The sequence below is a fragment of the Melospiza georgiana genome, chromosome 5 (genome assembly GCF_028018845.1).
Source record: "Melospiza georgiana isolate bMelGeo1 chromosome 5, bMelGeo1.pri, whole genome shotgun sequence".
Lineage (NCBI taxonomy): Eukaryota > Metazoa > Chordata > Aves > Passeriformes > Passerellidae > Melospiza > Melospiza georgiana.
In genome coordinates this window covers 27,504,483-27,527,219 of record NC_080434.1, presented here as the reverse complement: position 1 = coordinate 27,527,219, position 22,737 = coordinate 27,504,483, and the positions used below count along the sequence as shown (strand labels likewise).

The 22,737-nt window shown below is 45.2% G+C and overlaps 1 protein-coding gene across 6 annotated transcripts in view; it reads left to right on the top strand.

Annotated features, from left to right (window-relative positions):
• SEC31A (SEC31 homolog A, COPII coat complex component) overlaps positions 1-22,737 on the top strand; it is a 40,623-nt gene that overhangs the window by 10,560 nt on the left and 7,326 nt on the right. Inside the window, exons 10-23 of one of the 6 annotated variants that reach the window (XM_058023938.1) lie at positions 175-327; positions 2,166-2,405; positions 2,923-2,997; positions 5,040-5,090; positions 5,800-5,877; positions 8,105-8,180; positions 8,757-8,935; positions 10,421-10,547; positions 10,679-10,824; positions 12,432-12,605; positions 13,885-14,055; positions 17,226-17,355; positions 18,346-18,654; positions 21,827-21,865. In XM_058023938.1, coding sequence (XP_057879921.1) covers positions 175-327; positions 2,166-2,405; positions 2,923-2,997; positions 5,040-5,090; positions 5,800-5,877; positions 8,105-8,180; positions 8,757-8,935; positions 10,421-10,547; positions 10,679-10,824; positions 12,432-12,605; positions 13,885-14,055; positions 17,226-17,355; positions 18,346-18,654; positions 21,827-21,865 — 1,948 coding nt within the window. Of the gene's footprint in view, positions 1-174; positions 328-2,165; positions 2,406-2,922; positions 2,998-5,039; positions 5,091-5,799; positions 5,878-8,104; positions 8,181-8,756; positions 8,936-10,420; positions 10,548-10,678; positions 10,825-12,431; positions 12,606-13,884; positions 14,056-17,225; positions 17,356-18,345; positions 18,700-21,826; positions 21,875-22,737 lie in introns of all 6 variants that reach the window. The other 5 variants (XM_058023936.1, XM_058023935.1, XM_058023934.1 and 2 more) reach the window with 5 other exon arrangements.

Genomic DNA, 22,737 nt, shown 5'->3' with positions numbered 1-22,737 from the left:
GGGACAGAAAGGGGGAGGGGGTGAACAAAATATGGGAAGTTTTCAGTGGTTGCCTGCAGCCCTGCTTGCAGGAGTACCCCTTCAGCACAAATAGATGTTTCATTTATAGCACAAATAGATGTTTCATTAATTGGAGTAATGTCACTTTGGCTTTTCCCCCTTGTGTTATCAAAGCTCTCCTCGTCTTTTGGGAACCTCGATCCCTTTGGCACAGGGCAGCCCCTGCCTCCCCTGCAGCTCCCCCAGCAGACTGCCCCACAGAGTGTGGTGATGCCTCTGAAGAAACCACCCAAGTGGATCCGGCGGCCCATGGGAGCATCCTTCTCGGTAAGGAGAGACTGTGGGATTCACATTCTCTGAACCTGAGAGAAGCAGAGAAAAGAATGATCAAAACAGTTGTTGTCTCATTCACTGCTCCTGTGTTGTGCCAAGGTAGAATGCAGTATGGAGATGTTTACCCAAGGTGATGGTGTTTTGTTTCCTTGGCCTATCAGGGCCAAGCGTGTGTGTCAGGACTGTCTGACAGTCATGAGATGCTGTGCAGTTGGGTGCTTGGCAGATTCAGTTTAGATTTAGTGTAATATAGTATAAAATAATGTAGTATAATAAAGTAGTTAATTATCTGATATTTCTGATAATATCCTTCTGATATCAGTGGAGTCCTCCTCATCATTTCTCCCTGCCACAGGAGTCATGATGGGATGCTGTAAGAGACAGGGATGGGCAGGGCTGGCCTGGCAGGTAGGGAGATAGTGCTGCCCCCTGCTAAACTCCTTAGAAGGGGGGAGTTCAGTGTGGTGCTCCACCCTGGGAGATCTTTGTTATCATAATGGGAGATGCTCAGGGTGCCTTCCAGACAGGGCACTGGCAACAGCAAAAGCCTGACCAAAATGCTTGGGAAAGGAAACCTTGCTGAGAGACATTTGTTTGTATCTTGGCATTAGGGCTTTGCTTTTGTTTCTGTGCACTGCTTGCTTTAGAGTAAGTAAATATACATTGGGGGAGAATGAGACCAAACTGGGCAAGTATCTGGGACTTTACAGCTTCAAACTGCACTCATGTGAGTCAGTATGGTGGAGAGCACTCAGGTCAGCTTTGATCCAAGTAACAGGAGTTGCTGTAGCAGTACAAGGGTACGTTCCTTCATGGATGGTTCATTTGCGGAGGAGCCACCTGAGGGGATGGCAAGCTCAGCTTTTTTGCTCCTTGGCTCCACTTCTGGCTTATTTTCTAAACCCACAGGCCATTTATTTGGGAACTTCTGGAGATTTTAGCCTGTCCATTTGAATTGGATTTCTCTGCTGCAATACTACTCAATTTTCAGCATCATATATCTGTTTATTCATGATCTGATGTGCAAATTAAATGCAATTTTTTCCTGTCAAAGAGAAGTGATGTTGCCTAGCCACTGACTGATGTGTCATTTTATGATGTTTATTCCCTTATTTGTCCTGGTTTCCTAGAAGCCAGGTGTCAGTCTTTTCCCTGGCTAGGCTTTTGCTTTTTTATAATGCAGGTTTTACTGGATTTGCCTGTGTAAATTAACTTTGAGCTATAGAATGAAATAATATCATAAATATCCTAATTATTTTTTTGTGTTGATTTGACATCTTCAAATGTTGTCACAACTTACTGCCTATCTCTCAGGAGAGTTTCAGCTGCTGAGCAGTCTGGTAAGAGCAGGGCAGACATCATGCTTGAGCATTTACTTAATAATGTGAAGTAAAGGTTTCTTTGGCAACTGCATTGCAATATCATTAGATACTCCACTGTTGTTGGGTACTGCACAGCTCCAGCTCTCAGTTTCTGGGCTGTCTTTTGTCTGAGAAAAAAACAGGCACAGGAATGGCTGTGCTTATAAATCTTATAAATGTGAACCAACTTATCCAACAATATTACAGGCATAGAAGTATGGGATGGGGGAAAACAAATAAATGAGCAGATGTCAGGAGTATTATCAGACAATAATCACATATTTGTTATATAAAATACATTTTGATACATATATCAAAATGTATACTTGTATTCTCATATACTGTGTGTGTGCTTCAATTCCAGTTTGGAGGCAAGCTGGTGACATTTGAGAATTCCAAAATACATTTTGATACAGGCTCCCCTGCTGCATTCTTGTATTCTCACATGCTGTATGTGTGTTTCAATTGCAGTTTGGAGGTAAGCTGGTGACGTTTGAGAACTCCAAGCCTCCTCAGCAGCCAGGCATGGAGCAGCAGCAGCAGCAGCATCCCCACGTCTACGTGAGCCAGGTTGTCACAGAGAAGGAGTTCCTGGCCCGCTCAAACCAGCTGCAGGAGGCTGTGCAGTCCCAGGGCTTTGTCAGCTACTGCCAGAAGAAAATGGACATGGCCCTGGCTGACTTTGAGAGGAACGTGTGGGCCTTCTTAAAGGTAACAGGCTGGCAGCCCTGCAGGAGCTCCCCAGGGACTGGGACAGCCATGGTTCCTTCTGCACATTTGGCTGAAAAGGTGCTGGGAACCCAAAGCTGCAGGCTGTGGGAATAGTGCCCATGAGCCATGGCACTGCAGGAGCCCACCAGAGGAGGGAGGGGGTTTGTGGGGAGTCATGGCAAAGCAAAGGTTTGGGTGAGGGTATCCCATGGTTTTGGATATTCCCCATCAGCACATATTTGTATAGGGTTTGTGGGAAGGATTAAAGCTTTGGGATAGCTTTAGATGGGCTTTCACTGCTCACTCTAAGCATTTAGAGGTTTCCAAGTGAAGCAGACAAACACTTGGTTCACGTGCAGTAACCAGATGGAAGCCTTGCCCAAGTCACTGAAGGTTTTTGCATTTCTCTTTATTACATTCAGTCTATTCAAGTCATTAAATCTCCCTGGGTCATTTGTGGCAGTGAGGGAGAAAATGGAAAATTGTGAATTGCAATATAGTCTTTAACTCTTCAAAGGTGAACTTCGAAGAGGATTCACGTGTTAGATACCTCGAGCTCTTAGGATACAGGAAGGATGATCTGAAGAAGAAGGTAAATGTGAAATATGTGAGATGAATAACTTTTCAATTTCAGACTTTAATTTCAGAATTCTTACAGAAAACAGTTTGCTCTGTTGGGTTTTCTCAATACTTTTGTCTTCTTGTAATATGGACATTCAGTGGAAATGCCAGAGCAGGCAGCAGAACTTCAGAGGTGTGTCTGCATCTGGCTGTCCATTGTTGATGTGAAGTTCTCCCTCATCAAAAGGCCTTGATATTTATTGATCCAGGCTATGGATCAATAAATGTAACTTTGCTATGTGACATCCTTCTACTCGAGCATGGTGGAATGGGATCTGCTTTTAGGCTTTCTGGTTGAAGAACATGTAAGCAATTTTCATTAACTAGAAATATCTGGGATAGTCTTTTTTGTTTGTGGGAGACATCCTTCATTTTTGAAAGGAAAGGAGAAAAAACAAGCCCAAAGGTCAAATGTGGTTACATTTGGAAAAGCAAAGTTTGGATTACCAGGAAGCAATTTGCACATCATTATAGACCTTTCTTCCCATCTGGAAGATTTTTATTCAGTGTTACAGGGAGTTACCTGCTGTGCCTTTTGGCTCTGTTGTTTTCAGCTGTCTACCCAGGAACTATCTAGTGTTTCTTCAGCTCTGTTTCAGTGGATTTTAACATCTGACTCATTTTCATTATATCAAACTAATGTTTTATTTTCAAAGATTGACTCCAATAAAGTGTATTGTGCTCACAAATTAAATGCCTTTCAGGGCAAAATTGATATGATTATGGAAAAAAAACCATGGTTTTGACAACAGTTGTCCTCAGCTTCTAAATATTTGTGCAAAGGCAAGCACAGCAAGCGTAATCCTGTTTTAGAAAAGCAGATCTCGATTAGAAAATCCAGTTGAAATTCAGTAGTGGTTCTGCAGAATGGCCTCATGAGATTAAAACCCACTGCTTGGTTTTGCTTTGGGTTTATATGCCCTGTGCATGGGGACAAGCTGGGAAAATGGGCACAGCTGAACTGGGTGGCATGGAATGCTGGACCTATCCCATTATTCAGTATTTAGGGAACAGATTGAAGGAGCTACAAGGTCCTGGTTTTATGTAGCTGCTTTCTGAAAACATTCCAGACAGAAGTTGACTCCATGTTTTTTTCAGTGTGAAGAAGCAGCATAATACAGCTCATCTCACCCAGATGGAAAGCTCACTAAATCACAACTTGGTTTTCCTATTATTGGTGCCATTAGGAAAGTAAAAACAGAGATCACAGATTTCAGCTTCTTGTAATAAGCTGTGAAGAACGTGGGAAGGGTGGGTTATATTCTTAAAACCTGTGATTCTCATGCAAGCCAAGTCCTGGCTTTCTCATTTTTATTGTAAACTAGTGATTAAAAAAGAGAACTGTCTCCAGCAATTTGAGCTCAGCTCTCTACACAAACCAGCCCACAAGGGTAAAATAAAGCCTACAATACAAAAAATAGTAGATAATTTTAGGAGCAATGTGAAACCCAGGCTCCCTGATGCTGAAATAATATAGAAACTCTGTACATAAAATTGCTGGTTTTGAGAGCCCTAATTGAATCTGGAGTTATGGTTTGCTTTGCAAAGCAGTAGAGGCTGGGCATTTTAACTCTTTTTTTACCTTGGAAAATCCTAGCCCACAGCCAAGTGCCTGATGTCAGGAACCCACAGCTTCCTGACAGGCTCTCTGTTCCACAAGGATTGTCACTGCTTTATTTTCCCTGACCAGAGAAAGACTGAGAATTTTGTCCTGCTTGTTCTGATACTGATTTTATTCCTGTGATTTCCAACACTCTAGTGGGGTTTGAGGCCCTTGAGCTGACAATTAAAGGTGTAGGACAGCTGTTGTTTCCATCAGAGCTTGGGGTGCAGGTATCTTAGCAGTAAATCCATCACCAGGCTGGAAGAGGAAAGGGCTTTAGTTTTATGTTAAAGTGTTTAATTTCATGTTAACTGTTGGGCAAGCAACATAGTAGCTACATGTGGCAGTTTTGGAACCTGAGAGTTTGGTGCCTCTTTAAAAGAGTACTCACTTAAATCTTTGTTTTCTAGATCACATCTGCTCTGGATAAAGAAGGTCTTGCAGATGGTGCCTTGGGAGAGGTAAGCAAACACATGTAACTCTGGTTACTTTTATAATGCCATAGTAATTTATAAAGTAAAAATTATTTTTCTTTCCACTTGATAGCTGTTCCAAAGTAAGTCACAAATAATCCAGTGTATGGCAAGTTCCTACATTCAGCAGGATGGAGGTGTTATGTAAAAAAACCAACCACTTCTTTTCCACTCAGATGTTCCCCTCCTTTTCCAATGAAGGGCTCTCAGTCACAGGTTTTACTATGGGGTCTCATTGACACCTGATTTCAAGAGCAGCACCTTCATCAGGCTTTAAAGAAAGCAGGGCTGAGTGTGTGTTCCCATAACTTTTCCTCCAACAGTGGTACCTACAGCTCAGGCACTGCCCACACTGTAATTGCAGTGGCCTGAGTCCACAGCAGGGCTCTGCTGTGCTTTTGTGCCACAGACAGTTCAGAGTCATCTGTAGCTGCCTCATGGGGAAGAAAGCTTTTTTTTGCATGTTTTGAGGCAGCTGAGATGAAAACAGCACAAGGTACTGTGTAATGACAGAGAGCAGGGAAACAGGGCCTCTCCCCTGTTTAGAGACTCAAGAAAAACATATTGCCAGTGCATTTCTGTGATTTTCAGTCTGGTTCTTACTGTTGGTTGGTGGAAAGGTGACTGTACTCTGCAATGCAAAGTATTCCTGCCTCTTTTGCTGGTGGATGTTTATGGCATCTTCTCTCTGCTGAAGGCTCCTGCAGAATCTGATGGATCTGTGCCAAACGAGGGGGATGAAGTCCAGACTACAGAGGAGCAGTTCTTGGGAGAGGTATCTGTTGCCCTCTAGACTAACCCTGCTGACCTCCCTTGTATTTACTTTGTTCCTTTTAACAGCATTTCATTTTCTTGGCTTTTCCTGCTGCTGAGGATATACAGAAATACGAAAAATTATTTATAATGGTAAAACTGGACTCATGTGGGATTCTGTTTCATCTGCTTCAGGCAGCATGTTCTCCCAGGTTTATTGCAGGCAGTTGTGCTCAACCATACCAGCATTTGGGATCCCATACCATTTAAACAGGATTGTTTTCAACCCTGTGTTTCACATGTGAGGACAGGTCTCTAATTAGCACTAAGGATGCAGTCTCTGCCTTGTGAGGTGTCACTAGCACTGAAAATAGTGTATTGCTGTGTGAACAGGCCAACTGCATTCTTCCCCATTCCTTCAGTCTCCCTTTTGGGTTAGAATTTGGGCTGGTAGCTGTGCTTCCTGTGCTTGGTGCCTGTCTGCAGCTGCCTGTGGAGATGGGGGCAGTGCTTTAAGGCTCATGCATGTTGGGCTGGTGCACACATAACAAACAGCCTGTTAAAGACACTAAAATCAGGATGCTCTCCTTGGGTTAGGTGTCTGATTGCTTGTTAGTTCTTTAGGCTCTGTACTGGCAGATGTGTGTGTGTCTGACAGTGTAAGGGCTTTGCTGTATGCAGTCATGAAGATATCCAATATCTCATTACAAATGTCTCTTCTGGAGAGAACTCACAGCCAAACATGACCTTAGCCTACCTAAATATCTGTGAGCCTGGCCTGAAGCCACTGGTGATGCATCAGGACATGCTGTCACATACATAAAGTAACTGGATGGGCACATTATTCCTGTGGTAGTCACAACATGCTCTCAACCAATACCAAACACTCATCCAGTGTTATCTGACAACAAAATCATTTCCCAGATGCTGTGTCCTTTTCACAAGCCAAACATAAAGCTTGTTTCAGACTTGCTTCCCCTCCAAATGAATGTCTTTGGTCTGCTGTGTCCTTCAGTTTAGCTGAACAAGCAGGGTGTTCCTGAATTTCCATCATGTACTGGAGCAATGGCTTGTGACAGGAGATGGTGTGTGGGTCAGGTTCTGCACTCTGTTAGCCTGTGCTGTGAAAATGGATGGTGAAGAGAGACTTCTCTTTTGATGTTTTTTTTTTATTATTGAAATGTTTGAAATCCCAAAATCCAGGTACTCACACAAAGTGGTCTTTGTCTTATTTCTGGGGGAGTTTTATAGAAGCAGCAGCCTGGCTACTGAGCATTCCTGTCCTGGGTGCTACACTGGACTTCTGTATTGAAAATTGAGCTTGTGTTCATGTGTAATTTGCTTAATTAAACTGGGGTGTATGTCAAGTGCAGAGGGTTTAAAGGATGAGCTGAAATTCAAAGTGGAGCAGGGTGGAACCAAGGTAGCATTAATGGTAGACTGTTCTTGGTAGGGGTTAAGGCTGAAAGAGAAAGAAAGAAAGAAAAGGATTCTGAGTTTCTCATTGTAGCTGTAGCTTTGCTTGGAGGGGGCTGTGTGTATATGGCTACAGATGGAAGTTGGTACCCAGGATCCAGGTGTCTGGCTGCTGGTACTTGTGAGATAAAGGAACTTTAATTGGTAAAGCAAAGAAAAACAAGGAATTAATTAACTGCTTCCCATGAGCAGGCAGGTTTTCATCCCTAAGAAAGCTGAGCTCCACCACATGTAACAGTGGCTTGGGAAGAGAAATGCCATCCCTGCAAACATCCTCCTCTTTCTTCTTCCTCCAGCTTTATATTGTGCTGAGCATGATGATAAATGGCCTGGAATATCCCTTGGGTCAGTTTGGGGTCAGCTGTCCTGGTTGTGTCTCATCCCAACTTCCCATGCACTCTACACCTTCTCACCAGAGGTGCAGCAGAAGAAGCAGAAGAGGCCTTGGTGCTGTGCAAGTGCTGCTCAGCAAAAGCAGCAACATCTCTGTATTATCAACGCTGTTTCCAGGACAAATCACACAGCCCCACACTGGCTACTCTGAAGAAAAGTAGCTTTACCTCTGCCCAAACTGGCACACAGGGATAACCTTCCCTTTTAAGTTAATGGTCTCTGGTATTCTATATATAATCTATATATATATGTAGAATTTCAGACTGGTAGTCTGAAATTCTAAATTTAACTTGCAGTGCAAGAGCCACATGGTTTTTAAAATGTTTGAATTTTCTAAATGTTTACATAATCTCAGAAATAATTCTTTTCCTTTCTCTTAGACGCTGAAGGACCATAAAAAAGAAACTGAAGATTTGGGACCTGCAAAGACAACCTTTAACATTTCTGTTAGTGGAGGTACAAAAAAACCTTGATGTTGATTTTATTGTATGTACTGTTATTTGTAAGTACTGCTGTTAATACTAGAGTTCCAGTGAAGGCAAATTCTGTACAGATTGTGAAGGATTGTAATTGCTTGCTTTTAACTGCATTCTCACACAGTCTCAAGGCACTTGAAAATACAGTTTTTGGAAGGAAGGAAGGAAGTTATACAGCACTTGTGTACCCCTTTGCTGACATGCAGCTGCTCTGAGTGACAAAAGAAGATACGCTTGGTCAGGCATGAAGTGCTATTTCTACAGAGCCTCCCAGGGGATCTTGAGTAACACAGAAATCACTGACCCTTGTCTAGGTTTGGCTTTTTATGGCACTATTCAGGTAGTTGTTTTAGGGGCCATTTAGACCTCTAGGAACTGGCTGTGTCACAAGGTAAGTAATGCTTGGCAGTGCCCCTGTGGCATGGCTGTGCCCCTGTGAGTACATGGCTGGGAGTGGGCTGTGCCAGCATTGTACAGTCAGACAGTGTTACCTGCTGCTGCATCCCTCTCTGACTTTTGTGGCAGCATTTGGAAGTGCCCCCCTGTGTCGTTGCAGATGTGGATGGGCTGATCACACAGGCTCTGCTGACAGGGAACTTTGAAAGTGCAGTGGATCTGTGCCTGCACGACAACCGCATGGCCGACGCCATCATCCTGGCCATCGCCGGCGGGCAGGAGCTGCTCTCCCGCACTCAGGAGAAGTACTTCGCCAAGATGCGCAGCAAAATTACCAGGGTATGTGTTTCAGGTCAGAAATAACATCCTCATATGCCTTTGGCAACTCCCTTTTTCACCTTAAAGTTTTCTTGCTATTTTATAGGTTTATTTCTGGCAGATGTTAGTAAGTGTTCAAGTTGGTAAGATCTCGGAGCAGAAGGATTTTTGTTACTCTTTTTTAATTGATAAGGGGACAACAGTACACAAGAGTATTCTTTATCAGTACACAAGAATATTCTTTATCCCATCTCCAGTGTCTCTGAGTTGCATATACACTAATAGATTGTCAAGAGTAAAGACAAATGCTTTAAGAAGGGCACATTTCAGTCTGCTGTTCTGTCACTTTTTTCACACATGGCCCATGCTCAGGGCCAGCAGCATTGTTGATTTCTGCCCGTGATCAGCCTTCACGGATTTTGCTGATTCTTTGTTTTACTGCATGCACAGAAGAGAGAGCAAAGTATGCCCAGGATAGATTAATCACCCTTTGTCTAGGAGACAGCGTGTTATGGCCAGCTGGTTATTGTTATTTTCAGCTTTTTTGCAGTGCTAGGGGTTGCTGATGCTGCTTGTGCAAATCTTTCTTTTCTGTTTCCAATATGAGACAGAAATGACAGGAGGTTGAAACAGGAGAAGTGGCTTTAAAAGAACAGTTGATTTAGCAAGGGTGGCAGCTTTTAGAGGAATTTCTCCACTGTAGTTCATCCTTTGGGAAAAGGTGTTTTTATGAAGAGCTGACCAGTTATCTGTGCCTATGCTGACAGGCAAACATTGACCTTGTAGTCAGGATGTTGCATTTGTTGTTCAGGTGTGGTTTTTTCTCTTCTGGTCCCAAACTGCACACATACTGCTTGCTCAGCTGTTTCTGAGCTTGGTGTCTTGGCTTGAGAAGGACTTTGTTCACTCTAGAGCAGCACAGCTGCCAAGTCTGTCTTTTGTCCAAAGCAAAATAACTGGAGGCAGAGTTTTAGAAGGATGAAACTGGAATTCCATTCTGAGGGCTGTGCAGAGGCGGCCTGTGTAGGGTTACTACAGCCAGCTCAGGTTTATTGCTGCCAGCTCTTTATGCAGCCTTTTCAACTGCCCCTCACTGGTCAGCTTGAGACCAAGAGCTTAAAGCTGAATGAAACATTTTAACAAACAAAATTCATGCATCTCCCTAGGCATTGTGAAGAAGACTTTATGGCTAAATACTTTGTAGGTTATCTTTGTCTGCAGAAATAGTGCTGAAAACCATTTGCAACAGCTTGTGGAGATTTCTGTATTCTTTTCTTGTTCATTTTGTAGCAAGAATAATCGACCTCTGCATGTTCTGAGTTGTGTTGTGATATTTTCCTTTTTAAGTAAGAAGTGCTCTTGTGCAGCTGTTGAACTGCAATGCAGTACCTGTCATGACCCTGGATATAGTGGGGATGAGTACACTGGAGCAGATCCAAATTATCCTGTGCATTAAACAGAGGAAGTCTTAACAAGATCCTGACTGTGGTCTCTCTCCTGCTCTAGCTCATCACTGCAGTTGTAACAAAGAACTGGAAAGAGATTGTGCAGTCTTGTGACCTGCAGAATTGGAGAGAGGCCTTGGCTGCTGTGCTCACTTATGCCAGGCCAGACGAGTTTACAGCCCTCTGTGGTAAGGACCCTTCACAGGCTGGATAATTCCAGAGCAGCATCATGGCTTTGCTCACAGCTCCCCAGCTTCAGCAGTGGTGGGGAGGGATACCCAGAGTGATTTACCAGCATCTTTGTTCTTATTTTATCTAGATCTCCTGGGTAGCAGGCTGGAGAATGAGGGGGACAGCATTCTGCAGACACAAGCTTGCCTGTGTTACATCTGTGCCGGCAACGTGGATAAACTTGTTGCTTGTTGGACCAAAGTTCAGGATGGAAACAGCCCCTTGTCTCTTCAGGTTGGTAATTCATTTAAGAACGGCGTTGGAAACAACAAACTGCAATGATTTGGCTCTTAAATTATCTAGTGTAGAGCTTTGCTATCTGAGGTACATCAGGATGCAAGCCTTTCCTTTCTGGAAAAATAAGACACAAATATGATACTGGAAAATATGCTGGGAAATACAGTGGCCCTTGTGCTTGCCTTGTTCTTTGGGCAGTGGTACTAATACACTTCTTGTGTAAAATAATTGTAGTACTTATTGTTTTGGTAAAGAAGGGCCTTCCAGTGCTTGCATCTTTTGTGGTTAGGAAATATTTGTACTTTTGGAAGTTCAGGAGAAGAAATCAATAGAATTAGGTTTAAATCTGGAGTTGTAGGAAGGGTCTCATGAGAGTTTCCCCTAGGGGTTTGCACGTACAAAGCTTGGTTTCCAGCAGTGAAATACATTGCTTATAGCAGATATCTTGAGGGAATAGGGTTGATGGATGGAATGAAGCAGTAATGGAATAATTTATTTTGTAATACAATGCTAGTTTCTTCCATCTGGTTAAGGCCTTTGAAGAACCAGTTTTAGAAAGTATTTATTTGATGATACTGTGAGACTCTTTAGTTAATTGAAGGAACTGATGTGTATCTGAGTTTTGCTTCATGTCATTAACGCTCTGAATTATCAAAATAATTTGATTTTGAGGGCTTTATTTACAGAGTTACCTTCAGTTTGAATTTGCATTTTGATTGCATGGCTTTGGTCTCTCAGGCTGTAAATTGGAAAATGTTGTTGAAGTCCTAATTAGGTGTCTTGTTTACTATGATAGTGGCAATAGAAGCTGTTGTTCTGGGGTTTTTTTCACTTGCCTTTTTTCAAGTGCTGATCTGTAGGGAAAAACAAATGGTTAGAAAACAATTTTTATTATTAATGTATGGTTGAAATCTTTTGTGTGATACAAGAGATTTAATGAGAGTGTAAGATTTTAAAAAGGGCTTTAATTTTGGGAAATGAATATTTGTAGTATCCTTTAGTATAAATACAGTAAGAAAAACATAAGGAAACAGAACAGAAAATGTTCCTATAATTAAAGACTACAAGGAAACCCAGCCAAGACCAGCTCTGGTATTGGGGGATGTGCAAGGAAGGCAGGTTATAGAGTATTTCTGGTGAATATCAGGAAAACCATTTTGCTGTAACAGCCAGAAAAGTATGGACAACTCTTCCAAGGGAGCTTTTAGATCCTTTGAAGATGGATAAGAATTGACTTACTGAAGCCCTGTAAATTAACATGCAGTGCAGTAGTGGTGACAAGTGTGATGTTGTCTGTTTGCTCACATAATATTATGAAAGCATCCACTTGGTGGAGATGCTCAGTGCTGATAGAGCCCTGAAATCCTGTTTGATAAAAGCAGTTCTCTGGAAGTGTTGTGGCTGTGCTGTTAGGAGCTGCTTGGTGGGTGGTTGCTGTTCCATCCTCTGGGAGCAGCCATGCCTTTGGTGCAGCAGGGAAACCTGTGCCTGGCTTGGGCTCCTCACTGGGTGACAGGGGTCCTGCCTGGGACAGACTTAAGCCAGGGCCTGCTTCACTTTGTAGTTCTCACTTGTGGGTGTGTTTTCCCCGCCTGATGTTTCAGGATTTGATAGAGAAGGTGGTGATCCTGCGCAAAGCCGTGCAGCTGACGCAGGCCGTGGACCCCAACGCCATGGGCGCCCTTTTGGCCGAGAAGATGAGCCAGTATGCCAACCTGCTGGCTGCTCAGGGCAGCCTGGCTGCAGCACTCTCCTTCCTCCCTGCCAACACCAGCCAGGTATGGGCCTCTCTGCTCCCTCTCTGTCTGTGAGCAGGGGTGCTTCATCAGAGATCTCTGCGTGGTGCGGCTCTGGGGTATTTCCTGAGTTCTCCAGACAGAGGAGGAATGAGTGGATCTGACTCCATGTTCTTAGAAGGCTAATTTATTGTTTTATGATATTATATTATGGTGTGGTGTATGTTGTGTTGTGTGTGTTGTGGGGTTTTTGTAATTTTTTTTACATTTTTTAAACTTTTTTACTTTATTTACATATTTTTTTATTTTATTCTTATTTTATTTTTTAATTTTAAAAATTTTAATTATTTTATTTTATTTATTTTCAGATGTAATTTATTTTAAAACATTTTTAAGTTTTATTCTTTTATTTTTATTTTAATTTTTAAATTATTTTGGTTTTATTTTATTTTTTAAATTTATCTTAATTTTTTTTGTTTTTTTTTTTTTAATATTATGCTGTACTAAACTATACTAAAGAATAGAGAAAGGATAGAACCAGAAGGCTTAAAGATAATAATGAAGTCTCCTGACTCCTTCCAGAGTCCTGACACAGCCTGACCATGATTGGTCACTAAGTTAAAACAATTCACTTGAATTACTTGAAGCTTCTGTAAGTGAGAAAAGCCCACATTTAATTTTATATTCAACCCCTTTCACTTTGTTTTGTGCTAGATCTTAGATCTAACTCAAGGGAGTTCTAATTTTGAAACCAATCAAACAAGCCACCTGCTGATAAACAATCTCCAAACCACATTCCAAAGCAGCAAAACACAGGAGAAGCAAATGAGATAAGAATTATTTTCCTTTTCTCTGAGGCTTCCCAGGAGAGAAATTCTGGCCAAGAGATTTTTCCAGAAAATATGACGGTGACATGGTTCAGCTGCTTGACGTGCACCTTGGGATGTGACAGTCAGGCTGTTCCCTCACCCTGCACTGGCCTTGCTGAGCTGGCAGGCCTGCACAGACCTCTGCTCCCTCTTGGGGAGCCAGTGACTGCCAAAGGGTGTCCCTCCTGCAAGCCAGACATGGCACATGAAATCCATAAACAAACATTGGGTTGTTCTCTTCTGACTTCCCAGCAGCTGATGGAAGATATTTGTGGACAGTTTGGGAATGAGGCAGGCAGGTGTAAGGCAGTTCCAATGGCCTCGTGTCTCATGCAGAAAAGGCTTATTCCAGTGCAATAAGGCAGGCTCAGAGGGAGCTCAGGCTCTTGGAGCGCTGCCCCGTGTGGCAGGCAGTGCCCCTCAGCTCCCTGCCCTGCCCTTCTCTGTTGCAGCCCAACATCGTGCAGCTGCGGGAGCGGCTGTGCCGCGCGCAGGGGCAGCTCCCGGCGGGACAGGAGCCCAAGGCGCCCCACGAGAGAGAGCCTGTGGCCAGAGGGAGAGCTGGCCCCGCGCCTGGACGCATGCAGGCACCCCAGGCTGCGGCCCAGCAGTACTACCAGCAGGTAAAGGGCCTTTGCCACGAGGGAGGGACGTGGTGCTTGAGCTCTGCACAGTGATGGATGTAATCATTTTTTCCTTTCTCTTGATCTGAGGCTGTGTGACAAACCTCCATTGAGAGCCTTGTGGTGAAGGTCACTGGTGCTTCCTTTCAGTCAGTACAGATGCCACCTTTGCTCCTCATCTGGAAACATCCTTTAAGCACCTTCTTCTGAAGATTAGTTGTTTCCCCCTTTGTTTGAAAATGTGCCAAGAGCAGCTGTGTGGGAGAACAGCACTGCAGGAGTTCTGTGTGCTTCCTCTCACAGTCCCTGATGTTGTCCCATCCCTGCAGGCCTTGGGGCTTGCTCATGCTGCTCTCTGGGGCAGATTATTCCACCCCTGGCTCTGATTTTGGCTGCAGAAGTTGCTGAGCAGTAGTTATAGCAAACTGAGGGCACTTTAGTGCAGCTCTGCGTGCAGCCTGCTGTGAAAACACCTTCCCAGCCACGTGTAAGAGGGCAGGGGCTGGTGGGGAGGCTGAGGGTGAGCTGTGCTACAACAAAGACCAGGTGAGTATGAGACTAATAAGGGAGCTGTGCAGGGAGGAAGAGGAGAAATGGGGGAGGGAAATTCTCTGGTTTTACCTCTAACCTGAGGATGGCACTGCAGCAGAACATTCTGGCCATCAGGGCAGTGTGGTGTGTTGGGCAGCCCTGGCTGTGTGTGCTTAGAGAGCACTGCCAGGTCTCTAATCCCCCAGCACAGCTCTGCAGCTCATCTGGCCCCTTCTAAAGGTGCTCTGGGCTGGGCTTTTCTGGGAGCAGAGCTGTGTTAGGGTAGTGTCTTGGGCAGAGATTGGCACAAGCAGAGGTATCTCTCTTCTCTCTGCTGCCCCCAAGCACTGCCTGCCAGAAAAACCAGGGCAGGAAGAAAGAAGGGATGAAAAGCTGGGGGGGAGTTGGGCATTCTCAGTGTCAGCAGTAGTGTGTGCCTCTGCCTTCTCTCCAGGGTGTTAGGAAGGTACATTTCAGAAGGGACAAAGCCTTCATCCAGGATTTACCTTGCTAACCCCACTGCATATGGTATTAAATGCATCATCATTAATAATCAAGCCTACTCTGCTGTCTGTCTTTGGCCTTCCTTGTAACCAATGAGTTGCCTTGAGAGGTGAAGCTCTGTGTGTCCTGGAGAATAGCAGCTCTCCTCTAGATGCTGAGATATGAGCAAGGCTTTTTTAAACCAGAGTTCCCTCTTTCTGCCACTGTTTCTGAAATGCCTCAAGCAATTATTCAGCAAGCCCTGCTTGTTAATTAAAGGCTGGGTGTATCAGAACCCCATGAGTTCACTGGGAGTTACAACCCCCTGTGTTGCTGGCTTTTCAGGGAGCTCATCCTCAGCAGGAAGGGCTTGAGGGGACAGGTGTCAGTCAGAAAGGTTCCCAGCTGATGAACCAGAATGGAGAGAAATGACATGTTTGAATGTTGGGATACTTGCTTTGTTTGCCTTCCTTTAAAGAAGGTGTGTATGCAGGACTTGTTCAGGCTTGAGGCAGCCTTTGTTTAACTGCTGTCCCAAATAGGAACATGCTCTTAACACTTGGATTCCTTTCAGCACAGTTTTGTTGAACCCTCTTTTTCATCTGAATAAACCAGGTGTGAAAGGGGGTGAAAAGTCTTTGAGATTGTCTTGTGATGAGTGATACAGGCATTAGCAGTGGCTGCGCCATCAGCTTAGCACTGCGTGGGGTTAGAGACACACAGCCTGGAGCCAGCCAGGGCTGCAGGGACACAGCTTTCCCTCTGCTTATATCCTTGAAGCCCAGCCATGGGCTTGTGTTGCCCACTCCTTGCTCAGGAATGTGCCAGGCCCAGGAAGTTGTTGATTTCTGTCCCATCAGAAAGGTAGGAGTGGTTGTATGGACTTGAAGCCGTTTGGAGTGGCAGAGAAGGAAGATGGAGGAAAGGAGCTATGGGAGACTGGCTGGGAAGCAATTACCATAAAGATGTGTATTTGTGCATGTGCAAGAGCTGAATATCAGTTTTTAACCTTTCAAAACTATATTTTAACCTTTTTAAATTTATCTGAAGCTCAGTTTGAACAGATTCCTTCTGTGTGAGGCATATGTTTGAATTTAACATGGAACCTGGGGCTTGCAGCTGTGGTTAGTGATGCTCACTGTCATGGACTAGTGTGGGGGGGGCTTCTGCAGTAGGAAAATGTGATGAGAGATGGAGACCTGGCTGACTGGCACACATAACACTGCACTTGCTCCACAGCCTACTGCAGCTGCAACACTGTGCTTCATCCTCACTCTGCAATTCACTTTGGCTCCAGTGATTTTTGTCTGCCTTGAATGTAATTCCCTTCTTCCTCTGAGATTTTATGGCTGTTACAAGTGCCAGCATGCAAACCTTCTTGCACTCACTTCTTTGCATCTTGATTTGTGAAACCCTTTAGACTTTTTTTATTGTTTTGTTTTCCATGATTGGTATTTCTTTGTTCGATTCAGGTTAGAATTGCCCCTACTGTCACTACCTGGAGTAACAAAACTCCTACTGCCCTTCCCAGCCATCTTCCTGCAGGCTGTCCCTCTGACACACAGGTATAACCTTCATTATTCCTCCCTGAGCCTCTGCTCCACCCCAGTGTGTCCCCTGGTGTAATCTGTGCAGATAGATGGACGGAGCAGCTCCCTTGTGTGCTCTGGTTTTACTCCTCTGCATCCCCTTACTTTTCTTTCACCAATGCCCAGAGGATTGGCACTGCAAAGTCTTGAGTGGGAGCTCAGTGTGACCTGAGTCTCCCCAGCCCTTGCCCCACAGTGGAATATCTGAAGTATGATTTTTCCTTTCCCCCTTTTCCATGGAGATCAGAAGCTGCAGAGTTACCATTTAAGTTTGGTTGAAGGATGGCAGGGAGCTCTTCCTTGTGCAGGCAGGGGTGTGCTGCTCTGCTTGCTGCTGAAGTCACTGCACATCCAGCTGTGCTTTCAGTGCTGTGCTGGGCACCCTGAGGCACTGGGGTGGTTGGAGGCATTTGCCCCTGTGCTGTTGATTCCCTTCTTCCAGGGAATATGGTTTCAGGCCTTGAAATGTGAACTCATCCTTTTGCTGCAGTTCTGCTTCAGCACTGCATTACCATTACTAATGAAATCCTGTCTCTCCCATTTTTCCTGTAATTTTTTTTTTGACAGGGGGACAACCCACCTCCTCCAGGGTTTATTATGCCAGGTGCTGCTGGCCCCAGCATGCCACCCCAGCAAGCCACATCTTCCAACTACAGCATGTACTCGCAAGCAGGAACGCGGCCAGCGTACCCACAGAGTGAGTAACAGCAGCCTCCCCTCCCCCTGTCCCTGTCCCTCCCACCCAGGTGGGCCAGCCCTAACTCAGGGATAACCCTGAGTCCCCTCCTTGTGGGTGGCAGTGGTCAGACCAAGCAGTCCCACAGTTCTTGCAGGGTGGGGCGAAAGGTGAGGTGACTTCTGAGGGTTGTCATTTCTTGGTGGCGTGCAGGCATCAGACACCCTCTGTCAAACTTTCCTCCTTGCTGAGGTGCCTACCCACAGCTCTCGGACTCACTGCCCAGCTGGCCTGGCCCAAGCTTCTGCTGGGGTCAGAGACTCCAAAGTCTGAGTCCTGGGAAAGCAGCACAGGCCTGGCAAAGAGAGCCAGAGCTCATCTGTGTGCAGCTGGGCGCACATTCCTCATTGGGGCTCCATGGCCATGGGACAGGGGATGAGGAAATGAGGGCAGTAGTAGAGGTAAGTGAAGAAGGGGGCAGAGCCCTGACTCACCCAAAGCAGGGACTGAAAGTACTGGCAGGAGGGAGGAGAAATGGCCATAGATGGGCAGAGGCAGTGAAATCAGGCTGCAGCACTCACAGTGAAAGGCTGTGAGCTTACATTCCCTTCCAGAGTCTGTATTCATTTCCTTGGGCTAAGTTTTCCCTCTGTGAAAACCTGGGACAGGGCTTTCCTTTCTCTGAGAGCCCCTATGAGGATTGCAGTGGTCCAAAAGACAGCGGTGTCCATGTGTCCAGCCCCACCCCAGGCATCATGGTGCCTCTGGGCTGGAGGGTGTGTGTGGGAGAGCAGCAGTCCTTTGAGCCAAGGCCATCCTCTCTGTGCCTCCCAGTGCCAGGATGGGGATTTGAGCAGCCAGAGTTTGGGAGCCTGGGTTTGGCTGGTCAGGTAAGTGGTTTTGGGGGTAGGGGCATGAAGAGAGGAGAGTCAAGTGAAGAAGGAAGCACAGGCTGGTGAAACCCACTGCTCTGTTGTGAACTCACTGACTGTTTTCTCTCCCTGTTTGTAGCATATCAGGCCACACAGCAGTACTCTGGAACTGGGGGACCAGCTCTCTATCAGCCTCAGCAGCCTGTTGCTGCCCCTGCTTCAGCCTCTTACCCCAGCCCTGCCCCTAACACCACCCCCTCCTACCTGCCCTCTGCCCCTGCCCACTCCATGCCCTCCCCGCTGTACCCCGGGCAGCCTCAGCCCTCCCCAACCAGCCTGAACCCTATCTCTTCCTTCCCTGTTCCTCCTTCTGGCACATCCTTTCAGCATGGCAGGCCAGGACTTCCAGCAACTTCTGTGGCTTATGCATTACCTACTGGACCAACAGGTACTCTGCCTGCAACCAGTGACCTTCCTGCATCCCAGAGAACAGGTCTGCGCTTGGACAGGGGGGCAGGCAGGGAGGAGGGAGGGGTTTGCTCCTCATCCACTCAGTTCAATATGCACTTCTTGCCTTGTCAATGCTCTGTAAAAAGTTTGCTTTTGCTTAGAGATCAGTTGAAAGCATTTCTAAACCACGTCATCACCCCTGTGCATCTGTGGTAGGGCTGTGTTGGTGCACTAAGCAGCATGAGCAGTCACCTTTCTCTGGGGAGCCAGACCTTGCCATGTCACAGAGCTTCTGTCTTGCCCAAGACAGGATGCTACCACAGGCTTCTTATGTTGTATGCCATGGATGGATCATGGCTCAGTTTTAATGTTGGTGTCAGAGCCTGCACTGTGACTGGAGAGCAAAGTACAAAAATGAGCAAGTTTTCCTAATTGCTGCTGACAGGATGATCCCAGTTCTCCTTGCTGAATGATTTGCAGATGTGATTTGCCCATGTCCCTGGTTTTTCAGCAGCCTTTAAAGCCTGGATTGGCAGCATATTTAATTCAAACAGCATTTCCCATAGCATCAGCTCTCCTTCATTGTTGTATCCCTAACCTGTTACTGCAATGGGATTTACTGAGGTTATGAATGCCTTAAAAGAGAATCAGCAGTGATTTAGAAATGCTTTTGCCTGTCTCTTCCCTGAATGTCAGTTAAAAGCATGTGTGTGTGGCTGACACTTGGAGCATGTTGGAGCATGCTTGGTGAGAGAGCACTGGCTGAGCTGGGGCTCCCTGTCTGCTTGTGACTGCCTGGGTGTCGCTGCTGTGGGATAGTGACCTCGCCTGCCATGACAAACCTTCCCCTGGCAGCCTGAGAGACAGCAGCTTTGCATGCCAGACAGTGCAGGAAGAATCAGCAGTCCTTTTCTAAACCTGCTCATGAGCACCCTTCACATCCAGCTGGTCCAGCTGAAGAGTCAAGGAGCAGATCTGGGAAGCAGAGGGTACAGGGAATCCTGGGCAAGACTTGGGGGATATTTTGTTGACAGACACTAATGTGCCCACTGTCATTCCCTCTCTTATTTTAAAAGTCTCTTAGGGGTGATTCAGTGCAAAAAAAGCATTTTGCCTTTGGCAGCATGAATCCTATGAGTAGGTGCCCCGGTGGTGTCCTTGAGGCTGGCAGCTCACAATACCCCCTTATGGTTGGGGGAAAAGTGGTCTTTTGCTATGCCAAAAGATAGGACTGGTGTAGGACTGCCAGAGTTGCAAAGGGAGAAAATACCTTTTCCATCCACCCTACAGCCAGATTTGGTGTCCTTTCTGCTTTTGGAGGTGCTGTAGTGTGATCTCTCCTGACCCCACATTGCAGGGCATGTCAAACTTGACTCTCTAAACCAGGGGAGTTATTAAATTGGAAGGAGGGAGGGGTGTTGGATAGGGTTCTAGGCTTGGGATGTCAAGCAGCACATTATAACACAGACAGCATAGCTGCTGCACCTCCAAATAAATGCAAGGAACAAGAAAATTGTTCCTTCTTATCCATTTTACTGCTCAGCTTGCATTGCAGAGATGTGACATAGTCCATGTGGCATGCTCAGAGTGGGTGAAGCTCTTTTCAGAGTTAAAAGTTGTTCATAATAGGCTTTGTATCAAAGTTTGAGAACTATCAATGCTGCTTCTGTTGTTCTCAGCAGGTGTGGTGAGCAGGGTAGCCAGTACAAAGTGTCAGAACTTTGGGCATCCTCTCTGATTTCTGCAGCCCTGGGCTGAAATGCAGGGGTGGACAGCAGGGCATGGTGAGGTGCTGAGCCCAGGATGGCTCATGCATACACACAAGTGATGACTGCAGCTGGAGAACTATGGAAAAAGATGATGTCTGAGGAGCACACTCTGTTCTCGTCCAGAGTTCAGATTGCACCTTTCAGAAAGCACACCAACAAGAATGGAAAAACCCTTGTTTTCCAGGTGCAGCAATGACAGTGTACATGCTTAATATGCTTAACCACCAACACACTTTGTGAGCAGCTGCACTGCCTGGTGGGGGATGCCTTGGCATGAGATCCTGAAGGAGCACTGAGATCTGCAGCCAGGAGCAGATCTCACCTGTAGCTCTGAGTGTTCTGGTGCAATGATGCTGGTCCTGCTTTTGTGTGTGGTGATGATCTTATCTGGGAACATCATGCTTCACTGTGCAGTTGTGACTCATTTGAAGGCAGGAGAAAGGGAGGAAGGAAAAAAATACCTCAAAGCTGAACTCTTGAAAAGCACCTGACCTTTGAACTGGCTTGGACTTAAAGATACATGTAAAAAGGAAGAGTTCTGTAAATATATTCTGTTTTTATTCAAAGGCACAAAACATCAGTATGCTAAGCTGTACTTGAAGCTTCTGTAAGCGAGAAAAGCCCACATTTAATTTTATATTCAACCCCTTTCACTTAGTTTTGTGTTAGATCTTAGAACATACTTTCAAGGGAGTCCTAATTTTCAGCATCTTGAATCTTGTTTGAAAATGCAGTAGACCAATCCTGAGCTAAGGGGGAAGGGTTTTTACCAGAAGTATGAGCAGGCCAGCCCCAGGGACAGGAGTTATCTCATTCCTCTTTGGAATGGTGAGGGGTTTATTGGCTTTATTTGCCATTTGGGTTTGTTGCTCAGTCTGAGCAGGCAGTGTGTGTTTGTGTGAGTGTAAAGTGTGAGCATCCTCCTGTTGCTGGGCTGCATGCAGCTGAGAGCGTGCCTGGGTTTGAGAAAATACTTGGGAGAACCACCCTAAAGTCAGGTACTTCAAACATCTCTTGGAAAGCTTTCTGGAATGGTAAAATGCTGTTCAGAAGATTGTAGCTAAGAGTAATGGGCTGTCAGCTGTACTGGAATAGAAAATGAGAACATCAGAAGAGGGAAGAAAAAGGGCCAGAATGCTGCAACCTTTGTTACAAACTAGAAACACTGATTTACTGCATGGAAGGAGCAACAAGCTTGATTTGGGGGAAGGTACACAAAGTAATTTCATGGGGGGTTTGAACAAATGACTTGTCTCCAAGCTGGCATTGTAATTTGGTTAGGTGTTGTTTTCTGCTGATGCATGTTGTGAAACTAAATTGCTGGTCAAACATTAAAGGCCAACTGCTTTATTATTTTTGAAAAAAAGTATTTTTTTAGTTATCTTTGCATTTTGTCTGCAGAAAGTCTACCAGCTCAAGACCAGGCCTCTCCCTTCACAGGTGAACTAGGTACCACCTAACCTGAAAATAATTGCAGCCACTACATGAAATTAATTGAATGGACATCAATTATGCAAATGTTCTTTACAGAACATTAAGTGTGATGCTGTTTGCCAATTAGACTTTAATCAAATTGATTTTTAATTCCTTAATTAAAACCAATAACAATGTATCCGGAGTTTTTAACCACAGAAACAAATTATTTTAAAATATTTTCCTTTCTTAATGCAAATTATTTCAGGAAATTAACAGCAGTGACAGTCTGGGAGATTTTCCTAATGTGCTATTCCTATCAGTTAGACTCCCTGTATCTGAAATACTCTGGGATTTTTAGGGAGGAATAGAGGAGGCTGCCAGGAGATGGCACTGCCTTTGGTTACAGAGAAAGCAGCTGTGAAAGGGGTTTTGAATAGTTGTTCATTTACCCCTTTAACACGCTCTGGATGTGGAATTGCTTGACAAAAGCCAGGGAGCAAATGACATTTCAGATAAATTGAGCAAATTCTGCAGGAATGTTGACCTGTGCTGTCTCTGGTAAATTCATCATCTGCTGAGTGAAAAACACTGTGGTGAAAAAGTCCATTGAGCGGGGCTTTGGTTTTGTTGGCTTTTTGTGGCTTTGTGCAATAAATCCTGATTACTGGGGCACTGCAGTTAATAATGCCTGGGTGTAATGCCATGGGCCCAATTCCCTGTGCTCCATGAGGAGCTGGGCAGCTCTCTCCATGCACTGATGGGAGCTTTGGGCTGCAAATCTCCCAGCTGCAGGGGGCTTGCTTTCTGGGGAGAGCACAAGGGCTGGTGCAGAGCAGCAGCCCAGCCTGGAGTGAATCTGCTCACACATCCTCTGTGCTTCCAGTTGCAAACCAATC